Source organism: Camarhynchus parvulus, chromosome 4, assembly GCF_901933205.1.
Source record: "Camarhynchus parvulus chromosome 4, STF_HiC, whole genome shotgun sequence".
NCBI lineage: Eukaryota > Metazoa > Chordata > Aves > Passeriformes > Thraupidae > Camarhynchus > Camarhynchus parvulus.
In genome coordinates this window covers 31,349,983-31,374,013 of record NC_044574.1, presented here as the reverse complement: position 1 = coordinate 31,374,013, position 24,031 = coordinate 31,349,983, and the positions used below count along the sequence as shown (strand labels likewise).

Below are 24,031 nucleotides of genomic sequence, written 5' to 3'. Positions count from 1 at the left end.
AGGTGCTTATCTCCATCTAAGAAAAAAAAGTACTCATTCATAACTTTTTATTCCCTCAAGGATATCACTATGTCATTATACAATGGATACGCCATTGTATAATAGGATCTGTATGTCAAGGCTCTGTAACAAGCTTCCAAACATCATGCGAGGGATTTGATCAAAGTGCTTTCAGTGTAGAAGGTATATTTCACTATAACATTTAATAGGAGGTCTAATAAAATGGACACTTTTCTTTTGGATGCTGTTGAGTGATAATAGTAAGATTCCCATTTTCAGACAGAGTCCACCTTCACTTGATTGTTGTTCGTAATCAGTGGAGAAGGTTTGCTTCTCATTCTGTCTCCTGCATCATTAGAACTATCCTGGAAAAAAACTTTTGCTGTACAAAAAGTGACAATAATTCTCTTGTATTCTCTTCTGAAGTTCTGGTTCAGGAGTCCATATACTATAGCATTAAGGCAGCTGTTGAAATATGCCATGTAATAACTAGACACAAACAACCACTCTGGAATCCTAGGGATTACAGTTTTTGGGTTGACAGCCACTGCAATGCCTATAAAGTTCAAAGGAGCCCAGCAGACTGCAAACAGTACAAATACCACAAACATGGTTACAAAGTTTCTGAAGTCATGTGGTTTCAGCCTAGGGTTGTTATCCGGTTTAACCCTTCGCCTTACCTGGATAACGAGGATCCATATTCGCAAGTAACAGAAAGTAACCACAGCTATGGGGAGCAGGAAGTGGAAAAACACAACTGCTATAGTATATGCTGAGCTCACAGACTGTGCAAATGTGCAGGAGTAAATCCTGGGGTCATACTGCAGTGATCCCACAAACAGGTTGGGCACAATAGCGACAAATGTTAGGACCCATATGAGGACAATATAGCACAGTGAATTCCTGTCGCTGTACAGCTTGTCATATTTGAGGCTGTGGCAGATATAGCAGTACCGATTGATAGCGATGCCTGTAATATTGAAGATTGATCCAATGACACTTAGGCCCATCAAGAAGCCACTAATCTGGCAGTGTAGGTATCCCAGTTTCCATCCGTTGTGAAACACAGATGTGAGGACCAGTGGATAAGGGTAGATAGCTACTATCAAGTCTGCAACTGCCAGGCTTACAACAAACACATTTCCTGTAAAATAAATATAAAAAGGCAAGTATTAGTTTTTCTTTTGCTCCCTTCTGTCATTTCTGCTCTCGTTATAATAATGAGCAGCCTCAGTGGAACAACTTAATTATAATTATTTTCTACTACCTGGCTCAAAATTCATTGTCATATAAGAGAAATAAGAGACTCATTTTTAGTTTAAAAAGGTAGCTTAACTTAAAGATGAACATTTTGAAAGTAAACTGTCTTAAAGGTTATCTACCATGACCTATTCTTTTTATCATGCCACTTGTTTGGATTCTTTCAATCACACAGACTTAGAATTCATATCAAATCAAAATATTCATAACTTTAAGGCTTGCTCTGCTTTTAAATGGTCTCTCTTGAAAAATCAGCAAAAATAATATTTCTAATAATTTTCCAAACTCAAATTTACCTTCCTTATTAAACTTCCTTTCGTTACATTAACTAGCCCTTAACTTGTCCAGTCCTGAAATTAAAATCTCTTTTCTCCCATTTATATTTCAAGCTTCCATGACTTTAGTATGACTTTTATATTATTCTCTTTGAATCTGCTGGCAAGTACTTAAATAACCTTAACTTCTAAGAGTCTTGTTGAACACAGTCTCAGTTGTCTTTCCTAAAGACAGGCTCTTCAGTAAAAAAAGAGATGCTGGGCAGTGGCCTAGACAGTTCCCAGACAGTGCTGATGCCCCATTTTTCTCTGCCTCCAAACTGGAGAATTAAGAAATGGAACATTCTGCTGAATAATTTTTAAACAAAGGGAGATGATATTCTTCAAAGACAATAGAATCCATCAGGTTTTGAATTCATGTTTTAAGAAGAGATTATATTTTCTTTTTTTAGTTGCTTAAATGATAACCCATCTGAATACCTCCCAACCATTCTAATTTCTAAGAAGAGGCTCACAAGAAACACTGGTGTCACTTTTATTCATATCTTTGAAATAACTATTACATATAAAGGCCTAGTTATTCAAGTCCATAAGTACAGAAAGCTTTCAATTTTATCTTTACATGGGTGTTTGTAGGTAAATAAATACATATATACATAGACATTTGATATTCTACTTTGTTGTTCTGAGATTATTCATGGAAGATGAAATACGAGCTTCTATTGCAACCTGTAATAAAATATATTATTAGTTTCAGATGATGTACAATTTCAGTGCTAATCGAAGATGGGCTTGGTGAATTGTTCTATGCATTTATTCTGAGCATATAAAATATAAACAGATAATAGCAGGTTAGTAGGAAAGGCAAAAGTATCTACAGACCAAGAGGGTGTTTTAGCTGCTAAAATTCTCAAAACTACTTTTTAAATATATTATTTCAAATATCTTCAAATACATAGTCCCTTACCAATCTCAGGCTTTAAATGCCCAGTTAGAAATGTTCAATCTGCAAATACTGTCAGAGAAAAACAGAAATTCTCTTTCTCTGGATGCTACCTACGCTGTTGTGTTTAAATTTTGATACATGCACAAAGTACCACATTTGATATTTATACTAATGGCACCTGGAACAAATGGCCTCCATTAAAAGACTGCTGCACTAGTTTTCCTTGATTTAGTATCTGGATTTATAAATAACTTTCTTGTGATGGTGTCTGTAGCTGTTTCGTCTTTGACTGGGGATTCACTGCCAGACTGAAATATGCTTATCCTGAAGCCTTTGGCAGAATTCCAGATCATTTCAGCACAAACATCAGAGCTCCTTTAAGCAGAAGATGACACAGGAAAAAAGCACTGCTTTCAGAATTTATCTTTGACGTAGTGGCAACCGATACAAGAACAAGAGACTGTATGGAACTGAGAGCTCTTTGTTTATCTGATGAATCAAGAAATGGAAAGTAAATGAGAAGGTGCTGCTGTCAGGTTTTTTTCCCCCCTATCCAGAATATTGCAGAATTGATGAAATAGTAACATATAAACCCCAGATACTTATTAAAATGTAATATTTGAAAGAATTCTATTTATATTTTCTTATTAATTTTCTGCTTAGCTGGAGACTGTCCATCCTAAACCTTTTTCTCTGCCTTCCACTAAAACTTCTGCTACTGCTCACCATTATTATTGCTAACATGGCAATTATTTACCCACTTTAGCCAAATGATAAGGACAAATTTAAAAGGGTTTTTCTCCCTTTAAAAGGTGCTGTATTGAAAGGTGACAGATGGTATACATTTCTCTGAATGGTCTTAGCTTTGGAAAAAAACGAGTTTAGGAAGAGTAGGCACTCTGTCTCTGAATCAGCCAAATTTCAGGCTTCCATAAGCTCATGCAGCATGGTTGTTCCAGGTTTTTTCAGCTGGCTGCTGTAGAATGACAAACTGAAAATCTTGGAAACACAAGCTGTTTCATGTGAAAATTGGAGGCCAGCATGAGGATAGGAGGATATCCTAGTAGTCTATCTTAAAGAAAAAAAAAAAAAAGGAATCATGAGTTTGTAAATCAAGCCACAAGCTGCCAGCTCATGGTTAGCATGTCAGCTGAATGAATAAAGTATTGGGGTGGAAACTGCTTGGAAACCAGGTACCTGTTTGCAGACAGGACTTTTAATTTGCCTTTAAGGGAGGGTTATTTTAAAACTTGAGTTCAGATATATTTTTGTTATGAGCATGGGAATTTTTTTGCTAAGACAGAAAATTTAAGTAAAAATAATTGGCATTAGTATGATTGTTGAATATTTTGGGGTTCATTGTTTCAGACCCTGAAGCTGGACCTGAAATGAAGTTGAGCTTTCATATGTTATATAATAAACAATTTTAAAACATGATCCTAGCTTTAGGTACCACAATCGCTGGAAAATATTGCTAATTTATAAAATTCCCATATTGTAATACCATATTGTGAAATTAAACTCTTATGTTTGTAGCATAATTGGTATTTTAGAGGTGAGTATCCTAAAATGTATATACGAAAGGGCTAATTTTTATCTTCAGAGTTAGGTTTGAATAGAATGCTATAAATGAAGCGTGAAGATCTATAATGAACCCTTCAAAAAGGTCACAAAATCAAAATCTTGAATAACTCTTCCTTGAAGAAAAAATATTCATTCTCTTTAGAGAGTAAGATCACGTAACTGTGAAAAAATGTGATTTGTGTACCTAAAGAATATATTATTATGCATTAACACCAGCAGGCAGAACTGAGAAGGCAGAGGTTGAATTTCTTGACTTTGACATAAGCCAAATAAGCTTTAATAAATTTAAGCAAATGTTGCGCAGTGGATGTATGTGGGAAGAAAGATAATCTACTGGTAACCAGCTTGAGCAGGTTATGTTTTTCGATGCTGTCTAAAGCAATGTTGCACTAAATATTTTCACCACTCTTACTAAAAAAGAAGCCTTTCTGCTCAGCAAACACATAGCAACATCAGATCTACCTGCTGAATATAAAGCTGCATTAATGCAACAGAAAACAAACAAGTGTTTTCCTAGGCAATTTGACTTTTCCAAGAGCACAATACAACATTAACTGAGTGTAAAAATTGTGACCCTGACAGACTATAGGAAAAAATGCTTATGGAATGGCCAAGATATCAAAATGAATATAAGAGCCTCAATAAGAACTATATGATGTCATTGTATCAGTAGCAACTTGTATTTGCAGAACATATACAAGTTACTGTGTGGGTTGTTAATCCCTAGATTTAGTGCTAAGTATGTCCTGAATGATAATTAGAAAGCTTCCAGAAATTTCTAGCAACTTAAATATGTACAGGATATTAATGGAAAAAGATTAAAGTTACATAGATTGGGTGACGCTGAATGCCTGCCCTAGAGTTAGAATGGAGGGCTGAACACTTTGCCAGCAGGTCAGAAATGACTTCTGGCAGTTTTAGGAGAACTGAGGGTGATGTGGTCTACAGAGCTCTTTCCTCAAGTGTTAGGGCTGTGAAGTACTCTTCTGAAATATTTAGTCTGGGGAAAATAACTTACTGTGAAAAAGGGAAATATCTTATGTATGGAAAAAACAACAGTATTTTAAAGCATTAGGGGGATTCCAGCTAGAATATTTGGTACTCAGAAAATCTGGCTGAACTTTAAAAAAGATCTCATATTGCTGGCAACATTAGTATGGCTACATTTTCTTCTTTTTTTTCCTCAAGTTATTTCTATAACTTTTAATATTGGTTGCCAAGTTCACTATTCTATTCACCTTCTTCAAAGCTTTTCCTGGATAAATAATGCTTTGGTTTCTTACAACAAATGCTTTCCACAAGCCCTCATGTTTTCATCCTGTAGTTGCATTTTGAAACACATACCATCACATTTCTATTACTGCTTCAGGTTGGACCAATTTTAGGTGATGGTTTTAGTCTTTATGCCAACGAGTTGCTTTATCTTTTAGGTAAGACTAAATGTGCGGCAGTCATTGAAGTCACATGAAAGGATTTTGTTTCAATGGCCACTGTCTCAGACCTCTGATGTTTACTTGCTAAGTATGTCTTTAAGGAAAGAAGATAGTGTAATTGGTTGAACACTGTTAATTTTTAGGGGATCAAACTTAGTTTCTAATGATCAGATTCATGTCATTCTTATTTACTGTCTTTCCACCACTTGTAAGCTATTGCCAGATACACTAACAGTCATTTCCAATTGTTTCATAACTAGCTTTAATTAAAGGGATGCTTTCCTATAAATTTTGATCATGTTTTGTAGACATTAAATAGTATTTAAATATTGTACAAGTATCATATCATACAAATATCATACAAGCTTGTTATGTACATAGTTTTTACACATCTAATAGCACAAAAAATTTATTTACATTTTTAAGCACCAGTTTCTGATAATTCTAATACTTCTACCAATTTTCCTCTAGGATAGCTTACAGATTATTTTGGCATTATGAAATCTTTCTGATTATTCTAGCCCTTACTCAGGATGTTAATTTGAGAGCTTGTGCTCCTAGCTGTAAACAAGACTATGATAGATGCTCACCAGTGAACACCTGCAGCATCAGAAACTTTAAATGTAATACCTCAAAATCGGGTACAGGATCAGAGAGATGAACTTCTTCCTTAGAGAGGTATTTTCTCAGGCCTGTGCTTATTTAAGGATATTTGCATGCACAAATTGTGTCCCAATGACAAATATTAAAGCTAGATTTGTTTCATATTCCATGAACATTTTTGCCCTGAATGTTATTCCATTAGCACCAATATTTCACTCACAAAACATCATAAACAGCTACAAAATCAAGGAGTGAAGGCTGCTTTTGTGAGTACCTAATACAAATATAATAACATTTTCTTGTACATGTATCCAGAAACAGATCTTAGGTCTACTCAGTGTCTCCTCTACCTGTGAGATCAACCAGTCAGAATGTCAAGAAAAAGATCAGTTCATAATCTTTCTAGCATTAAATTAATACTGGAAATTTGTTGCACCTAGCAGCACAGTTTGGTTTTTCACCGAGATCATGCACAACATACATTGGTAAATTAAAATAGTTGTGAGTGGGGACAATGACCATGGTTTCTTAGGAAAAATCCCAAAGTCAAGTAAGGTTACGTAGACAAGCAAGTGTGCAGTCCTAGCTTCGCTGAAGAAAGATTTGAAATGTCTAAGAAACCAACAGTCCTTGCAGCTCAGCATCAAAATGGCACAAAACAGCTGAGCAAAAATGTAGGAATAAATATTACATAAGCTCTAGTTACTCCTGGGAGCTTCATTCACTTTACAGATCATAATATCAACTCCCCTAGATCTGAAAAGCCTATTTTTAAACTAAAGGCACTATTTATAAACCTGTCCTGAATCAAGAAGTCCACGTGCACATTAAATTTGAATAGCATGATGGGCCTGTGGGTTTTTCTTCTCATTAGCAAGTTAACCCTGATGCTGCAGGTGGTGATGCAGGGAAATGTGAAAGATTTAAAGCCCATAGTCAACTTTTTAGCCTTAAGCATATGTAAGAAAACCTCTCTCTTTCCTTTTAAGCTGAGAAAAGACCTTGTATTACTTTGTCATTTTCATCAAACCTCATTCCAATGTGCACTTCTGTCACCTCATAGAAGGGAATTTCAGACCTATCATCTCGTTGGGATGCTAATGAAACCAACAGGGCAATTAAAGACATTGCCATTGCCTATAGAAGTAATGATGATGGGCAGGTAACTTGTTAGCACTGGGGAGAGTATTAAATATTTGAGGTTTAAACTAATTTACATTCTTACTAAAGTAGAAATACTTCGTGTCAGGTAAGTTCAGATACTGAAATGACCTAAGTATCCTCAACGTTTAACTCCAGTTTATAGAAATTCAGGGTTCTGAGTCTTACAGGTCTGGACAGCTGGAGAGCTACATAACAGTATATTAGAGAAATATTGAAGAATAGATTTGTTAAAGAGCTATCAGAACAATCCATATTGTAATGTTTTGTCTCACTGTGCTGAAAGTTTAAGAAAAATTTACATAATCAGCACAGCATAAATGAAAGATTACTGATGCATTCAGAAAAGAAAATGCTATACTGTATTTAGATTAATTATCACACAGAACCTTCCAGCAAGGCTGCAGCAACAATTAAATTTGAAATGCCTATGCCATCTTCTGGCCAAGAAAATCAGATGCATGAAAGTGTAATTGGCAGAAAATGGCAGTGACAAATTATGTAGTATTCAGACCAAAGGAATGGTTGTCTATCAGGTCCAAGTTGACTGTAGCCAAAGAGTATGCAGATGAGATGAGTGTTTTTACAAATACGCCAAACAACATAGAGTTTTCTGTGGTTTTATCACCTACCATCCTTGTCTGCAGTCCCATGGTACACATGTGAGTGAGAAAGCTCCTGCTGTCCTTCTCACAGTCTAAAAATATTTGTTGCTGCTATTTTTGGTGGTTCAGTCATGAGAGGAAAGTGATGTGAGTTTACTCTCAGGCACAGAAGGGAATTGAATCCATATGCTGGATGAGTGCTATAGACTTGGGGATGTTCCTTGCCTCTGGCAGTTTTGTATGACAGGCCAGGGCTGCTTTGAAAATATCTCTTATATTGGACCTCTCACATGAGAGGCATACTTAGTTTGGACAATGCGGCAGGCTTAGGAGGTGCATGGGATATTGAATACCTCAGTACTGATAAGACTGAGGTATTTCTGGGTGTACCAAGAAGGGCAGCACTATCTACTGGATGAATTTACCTGACATGAAATATAAAGCACCCGAGGAAAGCAGCACTAAAGAAAAGGCCTAGACAACCATTGCCTATTTAGGTACCTAACACAGGACTAAAATGGGGTTGGCATTGACTGAAGATCTCTTGTGAAACTGAATTTAAATCTAAAGTGGTCAGGGTCTGGGTCTTTTTTAACAGCTTTTAAGAAATTCCATTTTTAAAAGCACTTTAGATAGCTCTCAGAGCTACAGCACACCTCAGGATATACTCATTTTTCTGTTACATTATGCAGTGGCATGAAATAATTTGCTTTGAGATTCTACATAGTGGGTTCATAGCCAAGATATTTTGCTTTAGAAGCAGCAGCAAATTGAACAAGACTTCTATTCTTTTACAGAAATTTCTAAAATTTTATCACATCTATTTACCTTGGTAACAAGATGGTATTAAACTGGCACTGTCATAGGGTTTTACTTTTAAAACATAGAAATAAAAGATAAAAGTGACCCTTTTCACCCAGCCAAGACCTAACATAAAATATCAAGAAGGCTTGTAATGACACTGATGTGAATCAACAAGTCCTGCTGTCTTACAGGTGAAAGTTACAAACCAGGGCAGGACTACATACAGGTGAATGTCTCAAGTTCTGTGACCCTGGTTTTGGCTCTGATATCTGCCTGGCCTGTTCTTTCTACAGTTCACTGGGTGGGTGTGATTTCAAGGTCAGAACATCTATCCCCCTTGAACATCAGCTTCTTTTATCATGATGGCCATATTTCAGAGATCAAATAGATTTGCCTGAATAACTTATCCACTTTTACAGAAGGGAATTATATCACCACTTCTGACTTGATCTTTTTTATCTCTAATTTCTATGATTCATTTGGGAGGAAAAAAGTCCTGTGGACAGCCTGTTCTCCAACAAGGTATTGCCTAGATGTCACAGAACACTGAGGTTCAGCAAGCTGTATGAAACCAATTAGAATAACAATACTGCTGATGTCAGAGGATCACGCAACTGAACTGCATCGCAGTGGAGTCAATGTGAGAGTCCTTCTCCCCCCTTCAACTCTATTTGCACTAGAGACTGGAAATATATGGAAAGACAGAAATTATACTGTTCACAGTAATATCAGAGCTCAGATAAATAAAGCTAATAATACAGTTTGAACATAGGAGAGGCAGAGATGGATGCTTATGAAATATAATTATGTTTTGTGTCTTTACAAAATCTCACAGATCTGTCAGGACTAGATAATGTGAAGATGCAGTCTATTCCCTTCCAAATTCTAATATGTATTTTGAGAAAACAAGCTGGTGAAAACAGGGGAGTGAAGTTGCAACCACATAACTGAAAGGAGAGCCTGACAGGAAAGGCTTCTATACTGCATAAAACATTGCAAACACAAAATCACTTTCCTGAATCTCTTTGAAAGTCACACTTTTATGTAACAGGATTTTGTGGTTGAATTTGTCCAGAATTTTTCATGGGATGAAAAAGAAGTTTAAAAATTCTCAAGAGGACAAAATGATCCATTTTCTTCTAGTTATGACTAATAACTGTACAGCTGATCATTCAGCTAATGTAGACAGTAGACAGCAAAGCTAGTAAAATGAGTTTATAAAATAGTCTTCCCATTTCTTTCTCTTAAAATCAGCAGTGGTAAGACACTTGCCAAGAAAGTCGAAAATAGCATTATAGAAAAAGTCACTTCTATAGAGTTACACATGTGTGGTTACTCTCCCCTCCTATATACATTCTCTATTTCTCTATTCCTCCTTTTCATATTTTTTTCATCACCATGTTTTTTCTCTCCTCACTGACTTACAACCCAAAATTTTTGTTTCTGACAGAAGACTTTTTCATCATATTTCCCCCTCTTTTACTTTCCTCTTTGTTGTCCTAATTTTCTTAGAAAAGAAAACACAGATGATTGTCAGTTTGATGATTTTTAGAGTGTATCACAGACCCAGCTGACTTCGATTCTTCCTCCCTTCTTTCAGTTCGTCATTTTCTCTATTTGCTACAGCAAAAGTGGAGTTGAATGGTCCCACAGCAGAGTGGAGCAAGTGAAATGGTATCAAGTATCATGGGGAATTCACCAGAATAAGTGCTATTTTAATTGCAATATTAGTGGGGTTTGCTTATGAAAGTAACTGATGGTAGCAAGATTTCTTGCTGTTGTATACCATCAGAAATGTATTACCACTGGAAACTGAAAAAAGGCAAATAAGTGTAACTTCCATATGCACGGCAGCAAGGTGAAGGATCCTAGTTTCCATCATCTCTATTTTTGTCTTTTCCTCTTTATGATAGACAAACAAATCAAGGAAACAGGGTATGGGAAAACAACTCTGGATTAAAAGAGAGTAAAGACCCCAAGATATGCAGTTCTTTTCTTCTGTAAAAAGATTTTAAAACCTTGTGAAATTTGCTCCAGCTATTGGACCAAAATATACTCTTCCAGCCCAACACTAGACACCTATACTACACTAGTTTTTCTGTTGTTTGTATATGTCCACAAACTGCCAGGAGAAACCTTTACTTAACACATTCTTTTGTAATTTGGTAGGAATCCACACCAGCTGCAGGGTTCTACTCCATCCACAATGGGGTAAAATGAGGCAAGAAATACACTGAGTTTCAGGCAAATTCAAAATATGATGAAACAACAAAGTAGACAACTTTCTTAGAGCAGATATTCTGGATTGCGGCAGCCAGGAATGAAATTATAACCCTGGCAATTTAAACAAGCCAAAAGCTTAGAGGGGTATATTTTTGCCCTTTGTATGATCAAAAAAAAAAAAAGGATTTAGATATATGGCAGACTTATAAGAAATTAACTTATTAAGGAAGAATTAAGGAAGAATAAATATTAAAAAATTAATATAAGAAATATATAAGAAATTAAGAATGAAGGCAGTTTATTCATTATTGCCCTGATTCATTAATCATAATTTTTTAGCTCCTGTACAGTATAATTGACTCAGAAGCAATGTTTGTTTGCTTATACTAGATGTGTACTTTAAAATACATTGCTGATGAAATGCACAACTGTAATTTTGTATGAGAGGAGAAAGAATGAAGATGTTGCACTGTCTTAAGTAAAATCTGTATTTTAATTTGTATCAAAAAAGTTGCAGGAAACATACATTTTATCTGCACCTAAATCCCCTTGTGTTTGTATTTTTCTTTTATCTAAATATCTAACTTCTAGTTTCTCATAGAACTAAAATAGTTTTGAAGGAAAAAAATTCTAAGATTTCTAATGTCATCCTCATTGCTAGTAGCAACAGTCTAGAAAGAATTTAAGATAAAGCTTAACACTTGTGACATTTGAAGGACCATAAATTATTTTCATTTATTCTAAGGCTCTCTGGCATTCTTATCTTTGTACAATTTAGTTTCTTCATTACAAAAGCAACTGTCAGAATAGACAAAACAACAGGAAAAACCTGACTATAGATTTTACAGAACTTTAAAAATAGTCTTAAGTATTTTTTCCTGTAATTCTTCAGACAAAGATATGAAATTTTTTTCAGTATGTCTTCTAGATGGCCTAAATTAGACACTGTGACTTTACTGAAGGCAAAAAGACTAAGCTATCCTAAATTCATGCCAATACCTTTACAGTATACAATTATTTGAGAAGCACTGATGCTCATGTACATCACCTAGTTATTCTCAACAGGATGCACTATTATATTTGTAGGTAATTAACATACCTCCACTTAAATTGTAACTGAATTATCTATTTTTTGCTATTGGTCTGAATGATGAAACTTTCACAGAATACGGCTCTGGGTTGACCAGATCTCTGGAAGTCATAATAAGGAGATTTCATTTATTGCCTCTTTCTTTGTTGTTCGGTTTTTTTTTTTTCTTTATAATGGGAGTTTTCATACAGAACAGAATAAAATTTTCAAGCAGTAAAAATTTTCAAGAAAACTTGTTAGACAAAGAGTGAGGTATGATTACCCTTTGACATCATAGAAGATTTCAGGTATTTCCACATTGTGCCTTACATAAGTGAGGTCAACTTGAAGGATTTTTCTTCTCTTTAGTAACTACTGATATAGAAGTCAAAATTTTTTCAATATCCTCTTGATTATTTAATTAGAAAATACAAGACTTTTACATTTAATGCTTATTAGAAGTAAAATGGGGTTTGGATTTGCGCCTTTTATCTTAACAGTATAAAATGAAGTTCTTTATTGAGAGCTCCCTTACAGAGAGACATTTAATTCAGCATACAGATGAATTTGCCAAACCATTGAATCCTTAGAAGTAGGCTTCAGAAAAGAAAAAAAAAGGCTAAAATAATGATTCAGCTAACTCTCCTGACAAGTTGAAGTAGTGTAAGCGAGCAAATAAGTGGGTCGTTGCATTATTGCATTGTTATTCCCCTCCATCTTGTTTTAGTAATTTGCCTTTTCTCTGGGTTTTACTTTCATGAAGAGTGGTGTAGAATTTCTAAGGAAGCATTTTTTTTTAATTGCTTAAGACCAAACTGCTTGTTTATCAGTGCATGCAGTCAAAAAACTAAGAGTCTATGGCACTATCTAATATGAAAGAAATACATAAATGGTGTTGACTTTCAGTACCTACCTATGTCTTCAGAACTTAACACTCAGTCTTGTTACTTAACATGTTGCACAAGACTGTCCAGCACAATAATACGAAACTGCTGAAGCCTACACTTGCTGTCAAAAGTATTGGATTTTGTATTACAGTAATTTCAGTGTGGGTGCATTTAAAAGCTGTGTTATGATATCTCGTCCAAATTATTTGTACCCATTGATTTTTGTTATGACTCAGAAATACCCTAACTGAGCACTTTGAGAAACCAAACACAATTTGTAAAGTTAAGTTCAATACCTCCAGTGTAAACATGTGAACCCTTTCACTGTGTGAAAATAAAACAAATCTGGAAAAGTATACCACCATTATTAACTTAATCTCATAATGTTACGTATATAATATCTTAGCTGTGGAGGTCCTTTCCTTTTATAATGCCTATTTTTTTCTCTTATACGCCTTTCTATCTTTGTTTAAATGTTAGCAAGAATCTTACAGAAAAAAAAAGCTTTTAAGCAAGCTGAAAAGCTATATATAGACAGCTAAAGATAGTATCCTTTTAAATATTCAGTAAAAACATTTCCAGTTCTCCCTCTGAACCTTACTGCTCAGTTCTTCATCTTTTTTTAGGCACAAGCTTTCTGTGTGCCAACATAATTCATTATTTAACAAAATTTAGCAAACCAGAAGTCAACACTACTACTTACGAAACTAAAAATAAGAAACCCAAAGAAATGTGGGATAACTATCTCAATGAATATTAATAAAAACTATTTCTATGCTGAAAGGATGCCAAAAGAGTAGAAGTTCTGTACAATTAGTGTATGTCAAAGATGCCATGTACTTATATTGTGTTATAAAACCTGACTCAAAGTTTATTGTCAAGAAGAATGGGGGGTAAGGAATCTTTAGCTTCAAACAGCACTGAACAGTAGCTTCACATTTCTCTACTTTGTTCTATTAGGGAATAACCACCTCATTTTTAAAACAATGTCTTTGTAAAATGTTCTACAGGTGACTGAATGCTAAAAAATGGTGGGGGCGGGGGAAAGTGTCTTTCACACCTCATCTAAAGCTGCCTAGGTTTTCTTACTTTAGTTTCAGAAAGATTGGTATTCAGCTTTGTAGGTTAAAATATTTCTTAAAAATTTTTAAAAGACAGCTTGAGCTCCTCAGACAACCACTTTAGCCTTTTCCATGAATGAGAAGAAAAATGTCTGCTTTTGCACGTTAATGTATTTTTTAAACTAATAGCAGAAAAGCTTCCCCTAAAGATCTGAATAACAGCTTTCATTTGTGTTGTGCAAAAGTGGTTAGTTCATGAATCAGAAGTTAATTATTATGGTAACAGGTAAAAAAATCTCCTTCTAAATCTTTCCTTGAAATTGTGTGTGTCAGCTGAAAGCATTGATAGGCAATAGTAGAATTTCTTGGCATTACAGTCACTTTCTGATAGACTTGATTTCACATTTTAGGAAAGTCCAAGTGGATTATTTTGTTCATAAATTCCAGTATCTGGAATAGGACTGTGTCAGTTCTTAACAGGATTTTTAGTTCTATTTTATTAACAAGCTTGCTTCCTGTAAGTTTGTTCTGGAAGGATGTTGATCTGGTCAAAGCTTTGAAACAGATCAATCAACCTTCTTATAGCGAGCTCAGTGAAGAAAATCATGTAAGACAGAGAAATAAAAACAAAACCGTTTCTCCCTGTATTTCTAAGGCATCTCCTTTCTTCCAGAATTGTTTTCTGTCCGTTCCATATGGTCTCCTGTGGTCCTCTTCTCATTTCTTAGGCCTGATGAGTTTTCTCTTCTTCTCAGCCATCCCACTTCCTGCTGTAGCTGCAAGCTCTCTTCTCAATACCTTCCTGTTGGCTGGTGCTTGCTTTTATTGACCCTGCTCAGCTGCTTCCGAGGGAGATTAATTTCCCCTTTATTCTGGGAGATAAACCTCACCCACATATGCCTTTACTAACCACATGAGGCAAGCAGAGTGAGGGAAAAGGTAGCAAATACCCTTATTCAGACTTAAGGGAGAGAAGAACAGTAGTTAAACTTTTCTTTCTAAAGGCAGTCCCTGAAAACCTCTCTTGCAAGTCTGCAAGGAATTAAAAATCTATGCCAAACCACTAAGTCAAACAAATGAACAAACACATCCAACTTTATTCTTCCAGCATAAGAAAGTAGTTATGTGAGTTTTTCAGAAGAGGTATAAAAGTGAGAAGATGTAAAAAGCAGGACCAGTATCAAAGGAACAAACCAAAGTATTGTTACCACATCCATCAGTGATTTGGATGAAGAGGCAGATGCCTCCTCACAAGCTCAGTGAACACAAAGCTGGGAGGAGTGGCTGACAACTCAGAGTGCTGTGCCGCCCTTCAGAAGGGCCTTGACAGCCTTGAGAGATGGGCAGAGAAATGGATGTACTTTTGATAGCATGATGGGGAGAGACTTGCTCCACTTCCCTTCTGCCCCAGGGAACTGCATTTTGGAAAGTCTCTCCACAGGTAAGCATGAGAGCAGAACGGGTCACTGTGGAATGCATCTTCTCATGCTTGGATTCTACCGTATCTCAACAGTAAAATGGTTGTTGAACAAATGTTCATGCAATTAGTTAGTATTGCAATTGTGATTTTTACCATAAACTGCAGAAGTATACCTTCAATGTCCTTTAATAATAGCACACAAAAAAAAAGGGGGTAATTAATATCCTGTGCATTTTAGCCTATTTTTTCTCACCCAGATCACAGATCACAGAATCATCAAGGCTAGAAGAAACCTTCAAATTCAACTAGTCCAATCATCAACCCAACACCACCATAATAACCCCTAAACTGTATCCCCAAGTGCCACATCCAGATGTCTCTTCAATATTTCCAGAGATGGTGAACCTACTACCTCCCTGGGCAACTTATTCCAATGCCCAATCTCTCTATCAGTGGCGTGTTGGTTTTGGTTTTTTTCTAATATGTAATGTGAACCTCCTCTGCACAGCTTAAGGCCAGTTGCTCTCATCCTTTCACTTGAGACATGGCAGAAGAAATCAACCCCCACTTTACCACAGCCTCCTTTTGGGTGCTTGTAGGGAGTAGTGAAGTTGTCTCTAAGCCTCCTTTTCTCCAGACTAAACAATCCCAGTTCCTTCAGCCTCTCCTGTAAGACTTGTACCTCAGCCCTTCTCCAGCTCTGTTGCCCTTCTCTGGACTGGCTCCAGCCCCTCCATGTGTTTTTTGCAGTGTGTGGCCCAAAACTGGACCCAGGATTCAAAGAGCAGCCTCGCCAGTGCTGAGTACAGGGGGACAATCCCTTTCCTAGTCCTGCTGGCCACGCTGCTGCTGATACAGGCCAGGACACCATGGCCAGGGCCACCTGGACAACTCCTGTTCAGCTGGCTCATATCCAGCACCCACTGGTGGGGCACCTCCACTGGCTGGGTCACTTACCACCTGTGTCAGGCTGTTCTACACTCTCCAGTAACCTTCTAGATTGCCTCTTCTCTGCTGTGCTGTATTTCCAGCAGACATCTAGCTGAAGTCCCCAAAAAGAACAAATATAGGCTATACAAGGCTAGAAAAAATCTTAGCTATATGGTGGAAAAAAGTAGTGCCTGCCATGGATTTGTGTTTCTATATATAGGGAAGATTATTTGAAATCACTGTTGCCCCTACCTCATAATAAAAATTTAGATGTTGATGTAAATTTGATTACAGTCCATTCAAGATTTAAGTTTTAAAAATCATGGTATACATGGCTTCAAATTACAAATCAACCTCACATCTATTTCAGTTAATTGCACAAATATAGAGTATTGGGACTAGGGTTTATAGTATTAAATGACTGCATTAGAATTTTATCATTTATAAGCACATTGTTCATACATAAAATGATTCACTGAGAACACATTATTGTATAGTGACCTTTTAGCGCTCCCTACAGAACCTTGCTCACTGAGATTATTGAACTTCATAGAAATCCAAATCCCCAAAAGAGCCAATGACAGAAATCTAGCAGAATTATCAAACCAAATATAAATACATCCTGTTTTGTATATTATTCACACTTATTATTATTGGACACAATCAAGCCCTTCAAGGAACACACATGGAAACTTCCAGTAGCAGCTATTACTGCATTTTATTATTATAGTCATTTCACTCTCTCCCCCAAAAAACCCTGGAGTGTAGTGATATCAAAGCAATGATTTTCTAGAAGAAAATTCCAAGAAGCAATAAAAATATTTTTTTTTTAAATCATATCCAGAAAAAGTAGCATAATTATTAAAAAAAGTGTAATGTGGGCTTAGTAGATTGAGTTTTTATTTTCACATAGTATCTCTTTATATTTCTATTTACGAATTCATTATGATTCAGTTTCCAAAATTCAAAAATCAGGTATAACCTATTTCCTTGTAAAGTTAACAATTCTGAAGACTGAAATAATTTCTTTGCACTCAAGTGATTTAAGAGTGAATAAAATACCCCAATAGATTCATTCATATAAGGGTCTGAATAATCCTTTGAAGTAAATTCAAGGGTAAAAAAACAGGTATCTCAATGCTTTGGTTTTCCTGACAAAGATTCAAGAAAAGAAAATAATGCTTTTTACAGAAAGCAGAAATATTTCACTATCTGGACTGAATTCTGTGTATAAAATTCTCATACAACATACCAGAGAAATTAATTATGGAGACATCCCTCCGTCCGCAAGATGTTTCAGAGAAAAAAAATCATTAATTAAGTTCTCAAATGTCTTTTAGGCTGATGGGTGATGCTTTGCCTTACTATACTATAGGATCAGTGTTTGCTGTAGAGTTTTACCTTCATTTTCTGAGCAAAGGGATTATTTTAAAAAATCTCACGGTTATGAGGCTGGATCAAGAGTTTAATTTAAAAAACCCTAGTACCTAGTAGAGACCACTTTGTGTGTTATAGATTTTGCTAAAAGGTCAGAAAAGCAAAGTTTCTATTTTCAAAAGAATGGTTGCCTTCATTAGGACAGGGCTGTAGGTAATTCTGGGCTTCCAGTAATCTTAAGACAGTTGCAGTATGGTCATGTCCAGCCTGACCTGAGCCAGCAGAAGTTATTGAAGATATGTCACTTCTATAGACAGCAAATTGATGGATCACTTCCAAAATTATACTGGCTATTATTATGTTTATTGTTCTGCTTTCTTCTCTGTTCTTTGATTTTTTTTTCTCCCCTTCTTCTACCTGCAGTTTGAGGCACAAATAGTGGAGGACATGATAGCTCGATATGACAAGCTCTGCTTTCAGTGCATGGATGCTCCAAAAAAAAAATAAGAATGAGGCATTTGAAGATAATTTAATCATTTTAGGACCAATCCTTTTGCTTTTTTTTTTTTCTCATAAAGATATATTGATGTTGGATGGCATATGGGGAAAGACAGCCTCTGAAGAAAAATGTTTCATATTCCTTAGTCTTGTAGATACATGAAAAGATATCACAATGTCCATCACTAAATGATGGGCAGCTTTTTGTCCTGAAGTTTTTATGCTATGAAGTTAATAAAAAATTGGTGCCTTTGCCAGTGGCAAGTGTAAACTAAAGTGGATTTGAATGTGTTTCTTATCTAGCTCCTGGAAGTCTTCAGAAATTATAATAAAAATACCCTATCCTGGTGATCTTGACATTATAAACACATGGCAATGTCTCATGGAGGTTGTACTAGAATTTCTATAAAAAACTATGAGAACCATTAAATATTTGAAAGAATAAAGAAAAATGCTTATGTTCTTTATCAAAACTTTACCATTAAACCTACTTCAATCTTTCAGGAATTTTTTTATTCTAACTGGTGAATACTTTTTGTGTCATTAAATGTTGGTGAAGTCACTGAAGTTAACAAATCTATCAAGTCTGACATTTTCTCCTGCAAAGTTAACTGTTCTGGGAATAGAATTGTCTTATTTGCTCTTAGTCGTGTTGTGTTTAAGAATGAATGCAAGTTACACATTAGATTTAGTAGCATGAATGAATCTTCCAGTTATAGTCCTGTATTCCTTTGGCAAAGGCCAGCTATAAAAGAACATAAAAAGGGGAAAGGCCAGTGTTTGTGCTAATATGCATTCATCTTACCACCTCTAAAAAGGGTTGTGTGTTTGAGAGAAATTGTAACTGCAATGATCACTGTAGGAAAAGTACTGCTACTGGATATGTGTTCACCTTCTGGTAGATGGAAGACAAAGGGTGATGACTCCTATGTGTAATTTCTCTGTAGTTTCTTCTGATTGTATTGGAGGAAAACTTCCAGGTCCAAATATGTTTGCTTAAGTTAATCAACCTAATCACAGCAACTTTGAGGAAACCATACACAGTTGCAGGCACTGAGAATAAATCCATTTAGTGGTTTCTCAATTTTAAAGTCTTATACATTTGACAATGTGTCCTTATCAAGGCCTAAAATCAATCATTACTATTCTATGGGATTTTAAATGACCCAAATTTTATTATATTGAAATCTATCCAATAATTTCAGCATAATGCCTTGGTAAAAATAGAAACTCCTACGAAAAATGATGATCATATCCTTAACATGGTTAGTTTTTAACTTTTATTTAATAAAAAAAAATCCGTTTTAACATCACATAGTAGGAGCATTTTCAGAAAGTTGACAGAATATAAATAATCCACTGGTTCTATGGCCTGTTTCTCATCTGTACTGCTCTTTGTATGTGAAGACTGGGTGAGAATGTTCTTTAATGTTCATCATGATGCAAGATATCCACATTTCTGGCTTTCAGATCATTTGAACAATATGCACAAACAAAAAAAGGACTGAAAAATTAAGCATGTGTAATTCTCAATTCATATTGATGTATACTATGTACTGTAATAAGTATAACTTCAGAAGCTGCAATGTTTACCACAGGAACAAATTTCTGTTCCATAACCTGAACTGATATAAATTTTATGAGACATTGAGCTTTTAGAGGTCTATTTATTTCTCCTATTCACAAATCTCATTCTATTGGGGGACACAGCAGTTCAGCATATATGAAATTTCTGGCCAGTTTTTGAGCTACAGGTCTGTGAAAAAAAAAAGGATTTATTTCCCATACATATTAAAAATACTGTAGTATTTCAGGGGATATTGTAATTGTCACCAGCTGGAATTCTGTTTGTTAGCAACATTTTATTTTGGTTCAGATCTTGCTCTGTACATTTGAATTAAAATAATTATAATTGAGAAAAAAACTTTTATTTTCTCAGCTATTATTGCTAATCATCAATATTTTTCTGGGTAGATGACTGTGAACTTGAACAGAGCTAAACACTGAAAATAACAGACAGCTTTTGTAGCCAGATAAATTAGAATCACTGAGTGTAAGATCTGCATAGAACAAAATGGTAAGTTCTTCAGAGTCCTGAGTCTATGAGCCAATATGCCCAAATATTTGATATAGACAGGGATCAGACTTGGAGGAAATTTACTTGAGCTTCCATTAAGCTACAAAATGTACAGATAAAAGCTTTGGCCCAGATCCACATCATATCTGTATGCAAAAGATGGCTCTGGAATCAGTCACATCTAAGGAGAGTAACTTCTCAAGATCCTCAGTTACTTCTAAGTTTTTCTGAGACAAAATTACCAAATCAATCTGAATTTTCATATTGGGCACCAAAATTCTGCCCACTGAATTTTTGAGAGCTATGATCATACTACTTGTGAAAAACTCTGCAAAGAGCCAGCCAGAGCCATCACTAGGAATATGCTTGTTTAATTAAAGGATGCCATTAATCCAGTGAATAATGTTGGTATAGAGAAGATTCCTGTTGCTTCACAAAGCTAACATTTACATTTGAAATATGTTTTTAAAATATTTTAGATAGCTTTCAAGTGTGGATTAAAACATATTGAGAGAACCATATACTAGGTACTTTTTTCATGCAATAAACTACACATAATGTTTACACGCCTGTCAAGCTCCACTCATTTCAAATTATATTAAAAACCAATCTGCTCTCAAAATTCAATACTCAAATAAAAGTCAAGTATGAAGTTCTGATGACATCTTTAAAATTTTTTTTGGAAAAACAGATGGGTATCCAAGAATCATTTCTGAGCCAATAATCTGTAAATTTAGCATTTCATATGTGCGTCCATGAATTAGCCCACAAAAAATATCTTAGTTAAATATTAAGTTAATGACTTGAATGCAGTGCAGCTCTCTCCTAATGCTTGCATCTGTAGTCTGCATGCAGCCCATCTCCAAAAGTTAATCAGCATTGGATTGATGATCACAATGGTTGCTTTGCTTTTGTTCCTTTGAAGTCTGCTGGACAACGAGCTCAACATGAGTGAACAGTTTGCTACTGCAGCAGAGAAAGGATGCTGGGCACCACCAACAGGGGCATCACCAGCAGGCAGAGAGAAATCATTGTGCCACTCTGCTTAGTGCTTGTCAGGCCACACCTGGAATGCTCTGTTCAGTTTTGGTCCCCACTAGACAAAAAAGAAGTGTACAGGCTGGAGAGAGTTCACAGAAGGGCCACAAAGGTGATCAAATGACTGTAAGGCTGTGAGGAAAGCCTGAGAAGACTGGTTTTGTTCAGCCTTCAGAGAAGAAGGCTTGGGAAGACCTTATCACCATGTTCCTGTATTTAAAGGCTAAGATAACTCCCTTTTTACAAGCAGTCACATGGAAAATATGAGGGTTGATGGCTACTCCTGGGAAGATTCCAACTGGACACAACAATTTTCACAATGAGAACAATCTGGACAGGAATAATCTCCCCGGGTAAGTGTGGGATACCCCAGCACTGGACATTTTTAAGATTCAGCTGCACATGGTGCTGAGACTGAGACATCTTGCCTAGACTGTGGTTTTACTATGCTCTTGCCAATAAAGATTAATCCCCCTTGAGGTCCCTTCCAACCTAGTGTCCTATGATTCTGTGAAAATATCTCAGTTGGGAGAGATGACTTGAGAATATGCAGAAGTAAGTCACTGGACATTTTTGATTTTTTATAAGAGAAATGATTACTGGATAAGTAATCAGCTGATCACATAGTCACCAGTCTTCCCTTTCAAAACAAAAATTTAACTTAAGTACAAACTGCTTAAAAAAAAATTACTAGAGAGAACTCTTTTGTAATATTCCAAAACTGACTAAAGTGCACAAGCTAGCAACTCAGTGCATGGCAGTAGTAAATCTTTACTGTCATTTTTTAAACTAGGATATTATGAAAGCTGTCTGTAATATTTGACAGTAGTCAACTGGTCTATTCTAAGGAGTAAGCCAACATGTTTCCTGCACTGTGAGTTGCAGTGGAAAGATGGCTGTACATACATAAAAGTACTTTCCAATCTACTTGGTAGTCAAGACACAGAGATGACTTTGATTCTTACTACTCTGTGGGGAACTGGCTAGAACAGAGTCTGCAGTCAATTTAGCTGCATCTGAAGTGGCCCTAACGTGCAACACAGACCCCAGCAAGGACCATCGAGCTGTGCTAGGAATATGCATAATGTAGGCTTGAATTTTGTTCATACAGAACTGGTTGTGTAGGCTGGTTACACAGCCAGCACAACCATTTGAAGAGTGGGTTTAGTAATGATTTGACAATAGAGACAACATGAAAAAGAAGCTGCAGCAGATTCAATCACAGCCTTTTTTAATAACTTTTGTTCAGGTTTTCAGAGCTGCATTTAATGTTTAAATTCACATTTGGTACCAATTGAAACTGGAATTGGCCATCTAGCAGGTTGAGGTGGCTTTAAAAATATTACCCACCAATTACTATTTTACTCTATCAACAGCTAGTACTAAAATGTCCCAGTTGTTATACCAGGCACTACCTGGGGTTGTTGGCTTAGAACTAAAATGACAGTATGAGAATAGAGGAATAATATTTTTCCATCTACATGAAGAATGCAAAATCAAATGGAGGTAGCTGTGATAAAGGCCTCTAAGAGTATCAGAGGAGTTTATACGAAGTCTGTTTATGGCAGAAGTCCGACTCTGTTACAAAACTGATTTTTTAGGTGCATTTTCTTGATAACTCATAGTATAGACAAAGTAGTTGACTGATAATGTTAGAACGTAATGTGACAGAATAGCAAACATAACTACTAGTTAACATAATCAGAAATCTCAGTGATAACTCTCATTCATTAGGGATATGTTTTCCCCTTGTTGTACATACATCAGCCTCACTGATATTAGCAGGAGTGATTTAATCTTCATTAAAACTGAAGATGACATTTAATAACTCCATCAGCAATGGATATGTTTTCAGATAATCCAACTACTCATTTTTGAAAATCATTGTCTGGAAATTGTTTCAGCTTCATTAAGTAGTCTCATTTGCTATAAAGTGTGAATGAAAACTGTCCAAAACATATAAAGTGCTCCCTTTATCATTCATCTGTCTATCAATTCTATCACATACTTTTACATATATGTAAAAGTAATAAATCTATAATGGAATCCATCATTCCATTATAGATGTATTACTTATATATATGTGTGTTGCTTTGGTTTATCTAATTAATTGCACATTTTGATTAAAAATAAAGCCCTTAATTTGAGAGAGGCATAGGAATTTTGAAGCACTGCTAAGAGAATTTTCAGAAAAATCTCTACAATTTTACATTTGTAGAAGAATAAACAAAAGTATTAAATCTTCTCAGTTATTCAGTTTAGCTGTATGGAATCCCATCCAAACTCTGCATTTGGCTGTGTCTCTATAAAGTTGACTAGTTCCAGATGACTAAACCAACCAATGTGGTTTTAGAAGTCTTTTCCTTCATGTTCAGATATACTTACACTTTAGAATATAATCTCAGCAAAAATTTGGGGACTCCTGATAAACAACAAACCAATCAAATAATTTTGGAGAAAGGTGTCACTCTTTCGCTTGTTATGATCACCTTTTTCTACCTTCGTGGCCCCCAAGTGTACTTGCAGCCTTGTCTTCTCACCTACCAAATGAGTATCAAATAGGAGTTCATATTATTCTTTACTTGTCAATTCATCTTTTGTCACCTAGTAGAACTAGCACAGCATCATTTCTCACTGTACTGTAGCACTCAGACAAGGGGTAACCAATTATAGTGAGTAATTCTCCCGGCTGGACACTCCTATTTATCTTTCCTCCCTTTTACTCTGTTTCTTGCATCTATCAAGATGAAAACAGAACACCACACATCTCTGCCCTACCT

At 35.7% G+C, this 24,031-nt stretch overlaps 1 protein-coding gene across 1 annotated transcript in view; it reads right to left on the bottom strand.

Annotated features, from left to right (window-relative positions):
• Window positions 1-267: 267 nt before the first annotated feature.
• MTNR1A (melatonin receptor 1A) overlaps window positions 268-24,031 on the bottom strand; it is a 48,703-nt gene continuing 24,939 nt past the window's right edge. The window contains exon 2 of the mRNA XM_030947474.1: window positions 268-1,144. Within this exon, the coding sequence (XP_030803334.1) occupies window positions 276-1,144 (869 nt within the window). The 3' untranslated portion in view covers window positions 268-275. The remainder of the gene's footprint in view (window positions 1,145-24,031) is intronic.